At 33.0% G+C, this 15,638-nt stretch overlaps 1 protein-coding gene across 1 annotated transcript in view; it reads left to right on the top strand.

Moving 5' to 3' along the window:
- Window positions 1-15,638, top strand: part of EYS (eyes shut homolog) — a 1,532,152-nt gene that overhangs the window by 1,029,579 nt on the left and 486,935 nt on the right. Inside the window, exon 27 of the mRNA XM_038554428.1 lies at window positions 7,095-7,207. Within this exon, the coding sequence (XP_038410356.1) occupies window positions 7,095-7,207 (113 nt within the window). The remainder of the gene's footprint in view (window positions 1-7,094; window positions 7,208-15,638) is intronic.

Raw genomic sequence — 15,638 nt, 5'->3', positions numbered from 1 at the left:
AATTAAAAATCAGAAGAAAACCTTGAATCTAAAGAAATTATTTATTTATAACATGAGTCTAAATATTTATTTTATAGAATCATTAACTCTTATCTAATATTGAACAACATTGTAGATCAAATTCCTATTTAAGTTCGCATTTTCCTAATTATTCAGACTGAAAGGAAATGATAACTTATTTTTCATATCTTAAATTATGCTTGAATTTTCATAAGGTGTTACTTTTAATAAATAGTTTCCATTGTAAAGTTAAGTGGGAATTGACATAATTGATACCTAATTAAATTTTAGCTTGTAAATGGTGCCAAATTTATGGTTCTAAGAAAATATATTGCAAGACTGGGAAATCCATATCAAGGTTCTAGTACATTTGGTGTCTAGTGAGGACCCACTTCCTGATTCATAGATAGATAAGATCTTCTGGCTGCATCTTTACCTAGTGGAAGAGTTGAATGATATTTCTAGGGTTTCTTGTATAAGGTCACTAATCCAATTTATGAGATCACCAACCCCATGACCTAATCACCTCCCAAAGGTCTACCTCCAAATACCTCCACTCTGGGAATTTAGTTTCAACATAGGAATTTGGGAGGGGGCACATTTAGTCTATAACAGTGCTAATGTGTAACAGATTTTTTTCCCCAAATTTTATGATTTTTTTTACTAGTTGCAAGATCAGAAATAAGCAAGGCATAGATTATATCACAATATCCTGTCTTCGTTTTGAAACATAATAATCATATAAGGATTTATGATCATATTCAAATTCCTGTTAAAGGCATTTGAGCTAAAAGCATATAATGCTAAGAAACCTACAATAAATAAATATTAATTCCCAATATTTGAACAATTAAATAATGCCAGATCCATAGTGGGTAAAGGATAACAACAAAACTTGAAGGATTCTTAGTATAGGAAAGTGAGGAAGAGCATAATCTTCAGGCTCGGTGACCTAAAATCTAGTCTAGTTATGCCATGCCATGTCCTAGGTTTGTGACTTGGGCAAATTACCCTATCTTTCAACACCTAACAGAGATTGGTGCAATTTGAAAGAGCTATTTTCCAAACAAATTTAGAACCCATTAAACAGCACACACAAGGTGTCAGAGAAATGAAGTTACACTTGTAAGCTTTGTTATTGATAATAGCTAAGTTAGAGATATAGATTAAGATCTTCAGCTGGTGGACTGCCAAATACTTTGTCCCATATTGAAACATTAAATTTAGCCACATATAGAATTTGGCAACTTCTGGGAGAGTTCCTCAACATATAGTAGTCTGAAGATAGACTGCCTTTGGGGTGGCTGGCTTCCCCCACCAAAAAAAAAGAGAGGAACAGAGGAACTGAAATGTGCTTGCATAATGCCTTCTTCCAATAAGGCACTGATGTGCAAAGAAAGGTGAAAAATCATTTTTTGGTTGAAAACTACCTGTGTAAATATGATGCTAGAGAATCTTTTAAGGACTTCAGTAATAGAAATACTATAAAATAAATAGGAAATAACAAACCAAGATGCTGATAGAATCTATCTGCTAAGATTATTATGAAGGATAAATGCATAATAGTTAATACTCAATAGATAGTGATTATTACTTTTATTTTATTATCATTGCTCTTAGTATTTAAAAAAAATTATTATCAAGCCTTTTTACCAAGCCAGAATTGTTTTTCTTGTGCTACTCTGATGATTGTGGATGGTGAAAAGTTTTCAGTGTTAAAATAGAAACATAAAATTTTATTTCTTAAAATGGTCCACGATTTACCTTTCACACAAAAACATGTACCATCATCCATGAGTAGGAATTGAGAGAATAAGATTAAATTAGACAGCAATAAAGCGAATTTTCTTGTGTTGGAAGAAAGAGCTTAAAAGGTGAGCATGAGGGAGAAGTGTGGTAAGGAAGAGGGTACAGCTGAATGAACTTCCTGTTTTTAAAAGAAGGAGTAGTTAAGAAAAGAAGTAACAGATTAAAATATCAGAAGAAATGGAGATTTTGGAACAACTAGGGTACTTTAAACCACTGTATTAGAGCTGGAGAGCTGCTGGGGGTGCCATAATGCTGGGGAAGTAAGTCAAGTAAACACCAGCTGAAGTGGTGACTGAGTGTCTATGATGTAGAAGTTTGGAGATGCCTGTGTGGCTCAGTGGTTGAGCATCTGCCTTTGGCTCCAGGCATGATCCTGGGGTCCTGGGATCAAGTCCCACATCGGGCTCCTTGCATGGAGCCTGCTTTTCCCTCTGCCTGTGTCTCTGCCTCTCTTCCTCTCTGTGTCTTTCATGAATCAATAAATAAAATATTTTTTAAAAAAAGAAGTAGAAGTTTGTTGTTGTTGTTTTAATAAAATTTCAAACATATGCAAAAGTAGAAAAAAAGAATGTGATGAATTCACTGGCAGCTTCAGCAAATGAAAAGACACAGCCATATTTCATCTTGAAATGTGTACTCCACCCTCCGTCTTCAAGATGTTCTGGAAGCTTATCTCAGACATCAGAACATTTTATTTGTAAATGTTCTTGTCTTTATTTTTGTAAGCTAAGTCATCTTCAAAAATGATCACCATAACTGTATTATCACCTTTAAGAAGTAATAATTTTTACTATCATATACTGTTAGTTTTCACATTTTCCTGTTTTATAACCTTCTTTTAAAATAGTTTGTTTAAATCAAGCTAAATAAACCAAATAGTATCCATATATTGTGATATGAATACTCAATAACATTTTATGTATAAAGTCTTCTGTCAATTTTATTTTTTGAGCAAAATTTTGATGAAGAAACTAAATTCTTCATACTGTAGAGTTTCCATGGTTTCTTATGTTTTCCCAGATGAATAATTAGGCATTTCTCCAAGAAATCCAGACTGCTTTTGGTGTGAAATAGTATTTAGAGATTACAAATGGAATATAGAGTTGCTCTTTGGTATTGCACTGTTTTTCCCCCCAGCTCTTTACTAGTCAAAGTAGGATTTCTTTTGTTGCAATGAGAAGAAAAATCTCATGAGCTAATAATTATACTTGCAATCAAAATTGGCAACTATATTTCATGGTTTTGAGTCATCTCCCTCCAGACATGCGTGATATTGTCATAATATGCATTTGATTTATCCTGAAACTGTAGACATCAAAACAGTATGGTACTGTCACGAAAACAGACACATAGATCAACGGAACAGAATAGAAAACCTGGAAATGGACCCACAACTATATAGTTAACTAATCTTTGACAAAGCAGGAAACAATCAATACTCAAAGGAAAAAAGACAGTCTCTTCAACAAATGATGTTGGGAAAACTAGATAGCCACGTTCAAAGAATGAAACTGGACCACTTTCTTACACCATACAGAAAAATAAATTCAAAATGGACGAAAGACCTAAATGTGAGACAGGAAACCATCAAAATCCTAAAAGAGAACCAACCAGCAACCTCTTTGACCTCAGGCAAAGCAGCTTCCTACTAGTCATGTCTCTGCAGACAAGGGAAACAAAAGCAAAAATAAACTATTGGGACTTCTTCAAGATAGAAAGCTTCTGCACAGCTAAGGAAACAATCAACAAAACTAAAAGGCAACCTTTGCAATGGGAGAAGATATTTGTAAATGACATCTGATAAAGGGTTAGTATCCGAAATCTATAAAGAACTTATGAAACTCAATACCCAAAAAACAAATAATCCAGTTTAAAAAATGGGCAGATGACAATAATAAACATTTTTCCAAAGACATCTTGATGCCTAACAGGCTCATGAAAAGATCTTCAACATCACTCATCATTACAAATCAAATACCACCATGAGATACAACCTCACACCTGTCAAAATGACTACAGTTAGTGACTCAGAAAACAACAGATGTTGGAGAAGATGTGGAAAAAGGGTAACCCTCTTACACTCTTGGTGGGAATGAAAATGGTGCAGCCACAATAGTATGGAGATTCCTTATAAAGTTAAAAATAGAAGTACCCTAGTCCAGCAATTATACCATTAGGTATTTACCCAAAGGATACAAAAATACTGATTCAAAGGGGCACATGAACCCCAATGCTTATAACAGCATTATCAACAATAGGCAAATATGGAAAGAGCCCAAATATCCATTGAAGACATGGATGCAGCTAGAATATGTTATGCTAAGTGAAATAAGTCAGTCAGAAAAAGACAAATACCATATTTCGTTTATATGTGGAATTTAAGAAACAAAACAGATGAACATAGGAGAAGGTATAAAAAAAGAAAAAGTAAGCAAACCATAAGGGACTCTTAACTATAGAGAACAAACTGAAGGTTGCTGGATGGGAGAATGGCAAGTGATGGACTAAACGGGTGATGAGCATTAAGGAGTGCACTTGTTGTGATGAGCACTGGTTGTTATATGTAAGTTGTAAGTAATCACTAAAATCTGCTCCTGAAACCAATATTACACTGTATGTTAACTAACTAGAATTTAAATAAAAATTTGGAAAAAAAATGAGAATAAAGGCCATCATATACCAGAAATAGAATAAATACTCTTCTGTTAATGTAAAGGTAGAAAAAATGAGAATATATTGAAGGTGTATTTATAACTTGGAGACAAATTTGAGGTAAAAAATGAGAATGCTGTTATGATTACTATTCAGTACTGTGAATTATATTCTTGATGCTGTGTGGTGGCCATTTTACACTATTTAGAAGTAACTGAGGGTCATTATTTCCTTATTTCTCTCAAACAAAAATAAGAACCAAATATGACAAATCCCAGGAGTATATGGGAGTACAAAGTTTTCTCACTGAAGGGAGATAACATGTAATAGTACTATTTCTATAATCTCATATAGGTGATTTTTCATGATTTCTTGTCTTTAATGAGTCTATTATATATGGTTACATGTAACTCGTCATATCAATTATATATCTTGTGTTTCCCTTTTACTTCTTAAAACCCCATCCCAGAGACCTAACTAACCAGAGTATTATAAATTAATCAAATTCAAGAAGAAAAAGTTCTCAACACTATAAATTATCTAACGCCCACGTGATTTGCATTTACTATTCAGATGTACTGTTTCTGGGTACAAGTTTGATTTATTTATTTATTTTTTCGCAAAGTGAAATTTCCATATTCAAAATCATAAAGTCTTACATGAGAATTTGGGAACTAATTAACTCATCCTGAACAAGAGTCCCTGAAGTTAACGTGTGAAAGACTGGAAAGTTTTGAATCTGTTAATATAGAAGAAATGAAAGAATTTTGAATTCATTCAAGTTTAAGGGGTATGGAAATTTTTTCTTGTAGTAAGGTCTAGGGTAAATAAATTAATATTTGTCTTTTAACCCATAATATGTGAATGAGATTTGAATCATAAAATTCTATTAAGCATCATATAGAGTAATCATAGAACCATTTTCTTTTAAAGCATTTTTCATAGCTTTGTATATATTTAAAAAGCTGTTCCTTTCTCCATACTTCTCATCCTCATAAGTAATAAGGATCTTCATGAACAGAGAAAAAAATGTATTTAAATATGCACATACATTATGCTACTTTTGAGCTATATTAAAGTATGACATTCATAATCATTACCATCAATAGCATTTTTCCAAGATTATTTAGGTTTTTAATTTTTAAACCAGAAACTGTATATTCAGAAATTTATGATGTTTCAGGAGAGGCATATGTAAATTTTATATTAAAATTTATAAACTATATTTATATATACCTGTGATAAAAATGCAAATTAAAGTTAAAAACAAAAAGATTAATAAACTCCATTAAAACTTTAAGCTAACAATATTTTTCCCTTCTGCAACATGTAAGAGCCAAGTATCTGTTTTCTATGGAATGAACTGACTTCTTTGTAAACTCGCTGTGTGAAATATTGTTTTGTTTTCTAGTTCAGTCATTTTTGAGGCTTGACAGAGTGTTGCTTGTTGAGAGGGTTTGTAGAACGTTTGTGTTTATATCAGAAAGCAGAGAAAATATTTAAAGGTTTTTAAACCAAGAATCTCAGTTAAAAGATGAGATAAAATAAATTCACCCTAAAATTTCTAAGCTAGACAAAGACTTCCTTCCTTCCATCCTTTTTAATATTACACTCAATGAGAAGCCAAGTCTTGAAAATGCAAATAGTGCTTATTTTTAATTCAAAAATCAAGATAGGCAATTTATTTTTCAGTGTACAAATTCAGTGACTATCCTGCTCATAGTTTGGTCCATCTTAGCTTGAAATTTTTAATAGTATCAAGAACATAACAGAAAACAGAACCTGAAATAAATACTCATATCTAACTATTGAACTCTGAGCTGTGCCCCTTTTACTTTTTATTAACTTCTCTTTTTCACATAAATCTAAACTTGTGTAGGCATAGAACTAATAGAATAGTATTGTATGTTCACAGTGAGTAAAATGAGAAGTCTTATGTCTGTTTATCTTTAAGAAGTTTTATTTGTTCAACAAAACAAATGCTTTCCAATGTCCTTTTTTTTTTTTTTTTTTTTTTTTTTTTTTTTAATTTTGGCCCTTTGGCAATCTTTCTAGTTGTTAGTTTTGGCCCAAGTTATTCCTAAAGAGGATAGGCCACACAACTTTACACAAAGGCATGTAGAATCCATCAGGGCTGCGGGATGTCACAGATATTCATAGTTTACTATGTTTCCTTTGACAACAGAAAGAGAAAGTTTTCTTGATGCTTTGATAACTGTGTATGGGGCAAGGTAACTAATGTTTGAAAGAAAAAGTACACGGAACAGAAGCAAAAGATGGAAACGTATAATCCATCGATGTGGAGAATGAGGAGGATGAGGGTATTAGATTTTCTCCCATGTTTCAGCTATAATTCACTATAATAATGAAAATTTTTCCTTATTCATATGTAAGTGAATCATACAGTGATAAGATCTACAGATTCCAAGTAACTTTTGATTATGATAGTATTCTTTTATACTCATTTTTGGAATTATGTTTAGCAAAAGAGTTGAATTACTTTCTACCAATATGTTGAATAAATCAACCTTGCAGTCTGATTGACTAGTTTACAGCAAGAATAATATATTAAAGAAAATAATGTAAAATTCTCTCTCACTTTCCCCTTCCCTCCTTTTCTCCCTCCATCTCAGATTTCTGGACCAGTTGAGAATTTTACTGGCTGCATCAAAGTTATAGAAATCAATAACCTGGAATCTTTCATCCCATCCAAGGCAGTGAAAAAAATTCATGTGGATAATTGCAGGTAAAATCCACTAATGATTTTTTAAGTACTTGTTTGAATAACTACACCAAAAGGTAACATTTCACTTTGATATTATCTAATCAGGCACAGACTGCATTTCCTTCACTTTGATGTTTTTTCATACTTACACATTTTACTTTTTTTTTTTACAGACTATAGAATATTTAAACTATATCCTAATTAAGTTGGACCGTTTATTTATAGTGAGTTTCAGCTTTGTGCTACTTAAAGATACATCATGTCTACCAACAAATGATCAGTTAGTCTTGATCAGAAAATATCATCTGAGCACTGAGTGTTATACAATATGTTGACAAATTGAATTTAAAGAGAAAAAGAAAATATCTGTCGAGGTGTTTAAATTATAAGCATGCTGACGGTCATGCATGTGGGTTATTGTTCAGAGTGCTAAAATGTTTCTTTTAAAATGTCACTTTAAAAATGGTCGTTGTGCTTAAATTTCCATTATTAGAGGCATTTCTTTTGGATAACTGTGTCTGGCTACAGAACTATCTATACGTGTGGTGGGGGATAGGATGAAGGTGAAGTAGAGAGATGGCACATTCGACACAGTGTTAGGCATTCATGCCATTGGTATGAATTAGTTAAAAAAACAAATTTCCCTGACAGTTAAGAAAAAAGGATCACCTAGGAGCTTTATGGTCCATTGGAAAGGGTTCACACAGGTTAGATAGGATAGCATGGTGTGGCAGGATGTTTGATCACAGGACAGCATAAAAGCCTGTTTGTCAACAGCAGAAGCACATTGATTGATTCCACCAAGAAGATTTTGAATTATTGAAATCCTTCTGTGTAATGTGGTCCAAGGGAAATAACCAGTCACACAGTGACTGTTCTTAAGGAGTTTATAGCATAGTAGAGAAGATTTTTTTTTTTAGTAGAGAAGATTTTGATGAAATATTAAAATAAATATATAAAAAGGAAGTGTACTTTGGGGGAAAAAAACACACAAAAGAAAAAAAAAACACAAAAGGCTATGAGAACTTTACATATTTGAATATCATCAAATTGATTACCTTCACAGTTTGAGGGGGTTGTGTATATTAAAAAATGAAATACTTTAGAAGGTAAAAGGATAATTCACTCCCCAATGTTTCAACTTTAGGCTCTACATTTATTTTATATATATATATTTTAAAAGATTCTATGTATTTATTCATGAGACACAGAGAGAGGTGGAGACACAGGCAGAAGGAGAAGCAGGCTTCCTGTAGGGAGCCCGATTTGGGACTCGATCCCAAGACCCTGGGATCACGCACTGAGCCAAAGGCAGATGCTCAACCACCAAGCCACCCAGGCATCCCTAGGCTCTACATTTAAAATGTATTTGTGGCACATATCATACAGTGGTAGACAGGGTGCTTTTGTTTTTACTCAAATAAAATCTTAATATCTTACATTATATACAATAGATAGGTTCCATCAATTTTAATGTAAATAAAGTACTCATAAGTCCTTATATTTTACCACTTATTTCTAATTTTTAAAAAAATTGTCTCCAAAAAAATTAAACTCTTAGATATTTTACTGTCTACTCTCTCTGTTAAATAATCAGTATGCAACTGATAGTTAAATAAATAATGAGCAATTACAGGTAGTAAATCCATTGAAAAGGATATAATCTGGGCAGCCCGGGTAGCTCAGAGGTTTAGTGCTGCCTCCAGCCCAGGGCGTGATCCTGGAGGCCCAGGATCAAGTCCCATGTCAGGCTCTCTGCATGGAGCTTGCTTCTCCCTCTGCTTCTCTCTCTCTCTCTCTCTCTCTCTCTCTCTCTCTCGGTGTGTGTGTGTGTCTCATGAATAAATAAATAAAACCTTTAAAAAAAAGAAAAAGAAAATCCTTTGATAATATATATAACCATCTGCTAATGTAGCAATTGATAAAATTTTCTCTTTTAATCTTATAAAAGTTGGGCACACTTAACTTTTGTTTGTAAGAATAAGTATAAACCTGGAGCTCCTGGGTAGCTCAGTCAGTTGGGTTCCTGCCTTTGGCTCTGGTCATGCTATTATGGTCTCGGGGTCCTGGGAATAGAGCCCTGCATCTGGCTTCCTGCTCAGTAGGAAGCCTACTTCTCCCTCTCCCTCTGCCGCTCCCCTGCTTGCTCTCTCTCTCTCTCTCTCTCTCTCTCTCTCTGTAAAATAAATAAATAACATCTTTTTTAAAAAGAATAAATATAAAACAAAAGCAGAAAGTCCCTGTGTAGCCTCAGCTACTTGCAAGCCAATTCTAAACCGTTTCTTGATCTCTCTTCTATAGAAGTCCTATTTTATTGACCTCCAATGCTATTAATTTGACCTTAATTTTGTAATACTGTGTATGACTTAATGCTCCTAATGATACTATACCTCCCTATTATATCCAGCACAGCAGTATACATATGAGGGGCATTTTGCTGGTTATTAGGGGTAGGGCAAGCAGAGACCATTAAATTTCTCTGAACATTTACTCTGTTTCTCTCACTAACCCCTGTCATCACTTCATTTCATTTAGAATTACCTCTCTTAAGAGAGGCATTATATAAATGGGTGACAGGCACTGAGGGGGGCACTTGAAGGGATGAGCACTGGGTGTTATTCTGTATGTTGGCAAATTGAACATCAATAAAAAATAAATTTATTATTAACAAAAAAAAAAGAGAAAGAGAGAGGCATTATACTAGATTGGTCTAGAATGCAATTTTCAAAGCCTAATTCTGCAAATAATTGGCCGTATGACACCAAGTGGGGTTTAAAAGTTCCCCATTCCTCAATCTTATCAGTGAAATCAGAAAAATAATTCTTGCCTCATAATGTAAAGAAGATAAAATTGGACTCTCTTCTTTGTTAAAAGCTCAGTGGCATTGGCCTTCATTGCCAAATTTGCTACCATCTTCAGAAAAAATGTATCTTCTAGTTCCTATTCCAGAACCCTCTCTTCCCTCTCCCTGTCACCTTCATCCACAGGTCTGGCTTCTTCTCAATATTTAGCTGCAGCTTTACTCTGACCTCTCTGAGGAGCTTTCCTAGATGACCCAAAATGAAATGACCCCCCATCCATGTCTCCTACTCATTATTTCCATATTCTTTCTTATTCTTAATGAGAGCTAACACTATTTGAATATGTTTATTTATTAGTCCATAGGTTTCTTTTAGGACTCTCTTTACCATAATGTGTGCTTCTTGTGGGCATGGACTCTATAAATCTCTTTCACTGCTATTTCCTCAAGGCTTAGAGTAGTAGATGCTAAAAAATTTGCTATATAAAGTATCTTTTGATTTGACTATGATTATTTATTCACACAAATTTTTATTTTGAAATTTTTTTTAGATTCACGCCTTATGTAGAGTGACCCTCAAACTTTTTGGTCTTTGCACTCTTAAAAAGAATGCTGTTGTTGGCCACAAAGAGCTTTTTTAATGTAGAATATATTTATCAGTATTTACCATATTAGAAATAAAAACTAAAGAAGTTGAAATATATTTATTTAACTCATAAAATAAAAATACAAATTCATAACATATTAATATAATATGGAATAGCATATATTTATGGAAAATAACTATGTATTAAAACAAATAAAAATGATGTAAAGAGTGGCAATGTTTCACATTTTTGCAAATATATTTATTGTCAGACTTCATGAAGACATCTGGATACTTACATGTGTTTCTGTATTCAATCTGTACGATAATTATTCTGCTGAAATAGTTGAAGAAATTCTGGCCTCATGTATATGTATTTAGAAAAAATAATATTTTAATAACCTTTTTAGCTAATTAGTAATACTCTTTTCAATATTGTACCAAAACTTGGTAAGTAATGGTTTCTTAAAGGCTAGCTGCAATGTGGAATGTGAAACCTGATGACCAATGAACCTCTTATATTCTGTTAAATTAAAATCCATTTTTCTTTTTCCCATTTTGATTGGATCTCTTACCCATGCACAATTTTGTACTGTCACTTGGAAAATATCGGTTTCTTGAGTTATTCACCTATCACAAATGTCAACACATATCAATGTAAAGTATTTAAAAATCCTATCTGTGACTAATATGTATTATTAATTAATAATATATATTATTTTATTTTTCCCATATGTGTATTTTTTTTGAGAAAGAGAGAGAAAGGAGGGGCAGAAGAAGAAGGAGAGAATGTTAAGCAGTCTCCCTGATCAGAACAGAGCCCAACATGGGGCTCATTCTTACAATCCTGGGATTATAATCTGAGCCAAAACCATGAGTCAGAGGCCCAACTGACTTAGCCACCCAGGCACCCCTCCTATACATTTTAATAGTCATCTACATTTACTTTACCTATATCCTTAATAAGTAAATAGTATATACCTCAGGCACAGGACTACTATCATCATATATTGGTTTATGTCTTTTGCTCAGAATATGAAAGACTGATCTTTTAGGCTCCATAGACAGATATCAATATAATATGACATCAGGAACAGCTAAATCAGTTTTCTCCCTCTAGTTTTCTGCTGCAGAGAAGCACAGAGATATGATCTGATGATACTCTGAATAGCCTTCTTAAAAATAGTAAAACATTGGAAAGCAAGGAAATGGGTATTTAAAGGGATGATAAATATAATGAAATTACTTACAAGTCAGTTGAAAACAATGAAATACATGTATATCTATCTATATGGATAGATCTTAAAACATACCATTGAGTGAGAAAAAATAGCTATAGCAACATACCATTTCTGTTGACTTATGAATCTGTCTTATATACAACCGACTTAACCTTTATTACACATTCAAATATTTCTCCATGTAATACTCTAGATTATTTGTACCTTGTCTCTTAAATAATTACAATTTCTGAAGTAATGTGTTGTATAATGACGAGAAGAATTCAAACAGAAGAAATGATTTTAAAAAACCAAACTGTCGGAGATCATTTTCCACTTTTTAATTCTTTATTCACAAATTCTCTCAACAAGACATTGTAGTATCATTAAATCAAACACTATTAGCCTTCAAAATAGTGTAAGTTATAAAGTATATAGCATGCTGTTGTAAATTTGTGGTCACAATATAGAATCCTACTTTTAATAAAATATCTGATATAAATGTTTTATTAGTAAAAGACCAAGGTATAGAGTTTCACGCTCTAGTAATACATCAGTGCTATTTTTTTCCTTTTTACAAAATAAGCATCCACTATCATTTTCAAGTAGATAATATGAACCTTCAAAACAAAATGTAAAAGCAAAATTTGATTACTCAGAAATGGGAGTCCAAAGTTCATCATTTTATTCATTCAAATAATATAGTCAAATTATACCTAAAAATGAAACAAGAGAAATGAGGTAGATTACAATTTTCTCTAGGTTTCAATCATTCAAATACTTATCTATGACAATGTACTGTGAGATTGATATACTCTTGGCCTCCTGGAGACATGGTCATCATTTACATGTGAAGACCAGATTATGGACAGGAGCTGAAATTGTAGTTTGATGTTTATTCTATTTTGTGTATTTGAGACTGAAGCAGAGAGGACTTTCTACATGAAGCCGAATTTATCATAGATGTTGGAATTCTATTTTGAGTATGCCTTGACATGGCTACCTTTTGCAACTGCCAGCTTAGTATAATGTTTTTGAAACAGCTAATTTATGCCATGAATTGCTGATTCCCATGACAAGAACAGTACCATAGGAGACCTGCCTTCAGAAAATTTTGTTAGTATCTACCAGGCTGTGTGAAAATAGACCATACAGTGGCAGCCAACAGCAACATTATTAAATAAACAAAATAATAAATATTTTATTTCTGTATTTTTCATTGTTTAAGACTTAGAGTCTAGTAAAACTGAGTTGACAGTTTGATGGATTCATATGTGTTTGCATTTATTTCTTTTCTACTATATATTGTTGCTTCACTTCTCTCATTATTGTATTTGGTTCCATTTTTCATTTCTGTTATCTTCTATGGGTTTATTCCTTATGACTTTCGTTATATGTGTCATTGTCCACTTGACACCTTGTAGGAAATGTTCTGTCAGCGTTAAAATATTTTTAAAATCTTACTACTTGGGGCATCTGGGTGGCTCAGTCAGTCAAGCATCTGCCTTCAACTCAGGTCATGATCCCAGGGTCCTGAGATCAAGCTCTGAGTCATCAGAGCTCCCTGCTCATTAAGGAGCCTGCTTCTCCCTCTCCCCTTGCCCCATTCCCCTGATTTGTGTGCTCTGTCTCTTGCACTGTCTCTGTCTCTTTCTCAAATAAGTAAATAAAATCTTTTTAAAAATTAAAAATCTTACTATTTAATTTATACCCTTAAAATCTATTTTTATTATTTTTAAAGATCTTATAAAATTTTATATGTCTACAGTGTACAATATTTAACATACATATACATAATGAAATGACTACCATAGTCAAACTCATTAACATATCCATATCCTCACATAGTTACCATTTGTTCTAATGGTGAGACCACCTGAAATCTAGTCTCATAGCAAATCTCCAGTATTTAATACAGTATTATTAACTATGATCATCATTTTGTATATTAGATCTCTAAACTGTATAAATTACACAACTCTAGTCCTACAGAACTTCAATTCTATACCCTTTAGCCAACATCTCCCCATCACCCTTCACCTTCTTGAACCTGGTAACTCTCTGCTTCTATATATTTGACTCTTTGATCTCTCTATATAAGTGATCTTCTACATTCATCCATTTTGTCACAAATGTCAGGATCTCCTTCTTGTTTGAGGCTTAATATTCTGTTATGCATATATACCACAGTTTCTTTACCCATTCATTGAGGGACATTTATATTGTTTCCATGTTTTGGCTGCTGTGAATAATGCTTCAATGAGTACAGAAGCGCAGATACCTCTTCAAGTTACTGATCTCATTTCCTTTGCATATATACCCAAAAGAAGGATGCTGGATCATATGGTAATTCTCTTTTTAGTTTTTTGAGTGACCTCCATACAGTGTTCTGTTAGTAGCTATACCAATTTACATTCCCACAGCAGTGTATAGGGCTCTCTTTTCTTCATATCCCTGCCAGTATTTGCTATCATTTTTTCCCTCCCTCCTTCCCTCCCTCCCTCCCTCCCTCTCTCTTTCTCTCTTTCTTCTTTCTTGTATTTCTTTTTTCTTTCTTTCTTTTCTTTTCTATTCTTTTCTTTTCTTTCATTTTTTAACATGTATGAAGTGATACCTCATTATGGTTGAAATTTGCATTTTTCTGATGATTACTGTTGTTGAGCCTCTTTTCATATATCTGTTGGCCATTTATATGCCTCTTTGGAAAAAAATGTATTCCTTTGACCATTTTTAAATTGGATTGTCTTTTAGCTATTGGGCCAAATGAATTTCTTATATATTTTGAATATTAACTTCTTATCAGACATATGGTTTATGGATGTTTTCTTCCAGTCCATGGGTTGCATTTTCATTTTGTTGATGGAAACTTCCTTTGCTTTGCAGAAGCCTTTTTTTTTTTTAATATAGTCACAGTCCCACTTTTGAATTTTTCCTTTTTTTGCCTGAGGTTTTCAGTGTCATCCAAAAAAAAACATTACTGAGGTCAATGTCAGAGAGCTTTTCCCTATGTTTTCTTCTAGGAGTATGATAGTTTCAGGTCTTCCATTTAAGTTTTTAATCCAGTTTAAACTGATTTTTTTTTAACACCAGATAAGAGTCCAGTTTCATTCTTTTGCATGTGGGTATCTAGATTTCCTAACACCATTTATTAAACTTCACTTAAAATATGAAGATTTACGGGCAGCACGATGGCTCAGTCAGTTACGCATCTGCCTTCCACTCCGGTCATGATCCCAGGATCCTGGGATCAAGCCTCTCACGTCAGGCTCCCTGCTCAGTGAGAACTCTGCTTGACCCTCTCCCTCTGCTCATTCATTCTCTCTCTCTCTCTCCACCCCCCCTTGAATAAATAAGTAAAATCTTTAAATATATAGATTTACATAGAAGATGTATTAAGTATTTAAAAGATGATGAAATCAGCCATGTCAAATATTTTAATCCTGCAATATTTGGAATTAAGGCTTTAGTGGAAACTGCTTTATAAATTCATGCTACAGAAAGTGTTTTAGCTATATTTTATTTATTTATTTATTTATTTTTGCTGTGCTATATTTTAATCAAATTCCATAGTTCTACATGAAGGAAAATATTGAGATTATATACTTGTATACTTGAAAAATGTATGTATCTTCTCAGACAGCTTTGTTTCCCATATATCAGACATTTTGGTTTGTTTTTGCTTTTAATTTGTATTTCTCTTGGAAACGTAGGATAAAAAATACACACACACACACACACACACACACACACTTGGAAATAGGTCTTTTTTATTTCTGAATTATTCAAACCCAAGACGAATTATCACCTCATTTATTTTGAAATTTTTGATATCTTAAATCTATTTCA

The sequence above is a fragment of the Canis lupus genome, chromosome 12 (assembly GCF_011100685.1).
Source record: "Canis lupus familiaris isolate Mischka breed German Shepherd chromosome 12, alternate assembly UU_Cfam_GSD_1.0, whole genome shotgun sequence".
In the NCBI taxonomy this organism is placed as follows: Eukaryota; Metazoa; Chordata; class Mammalia; order Carnivora; family Canidae; genus Canis; species Canis lupus.
The sequence above is the reverse complement of the archived record's forward strand: the minus strand, read 5'-3'. Positions and strand labels throughout refer to the sequence as shown.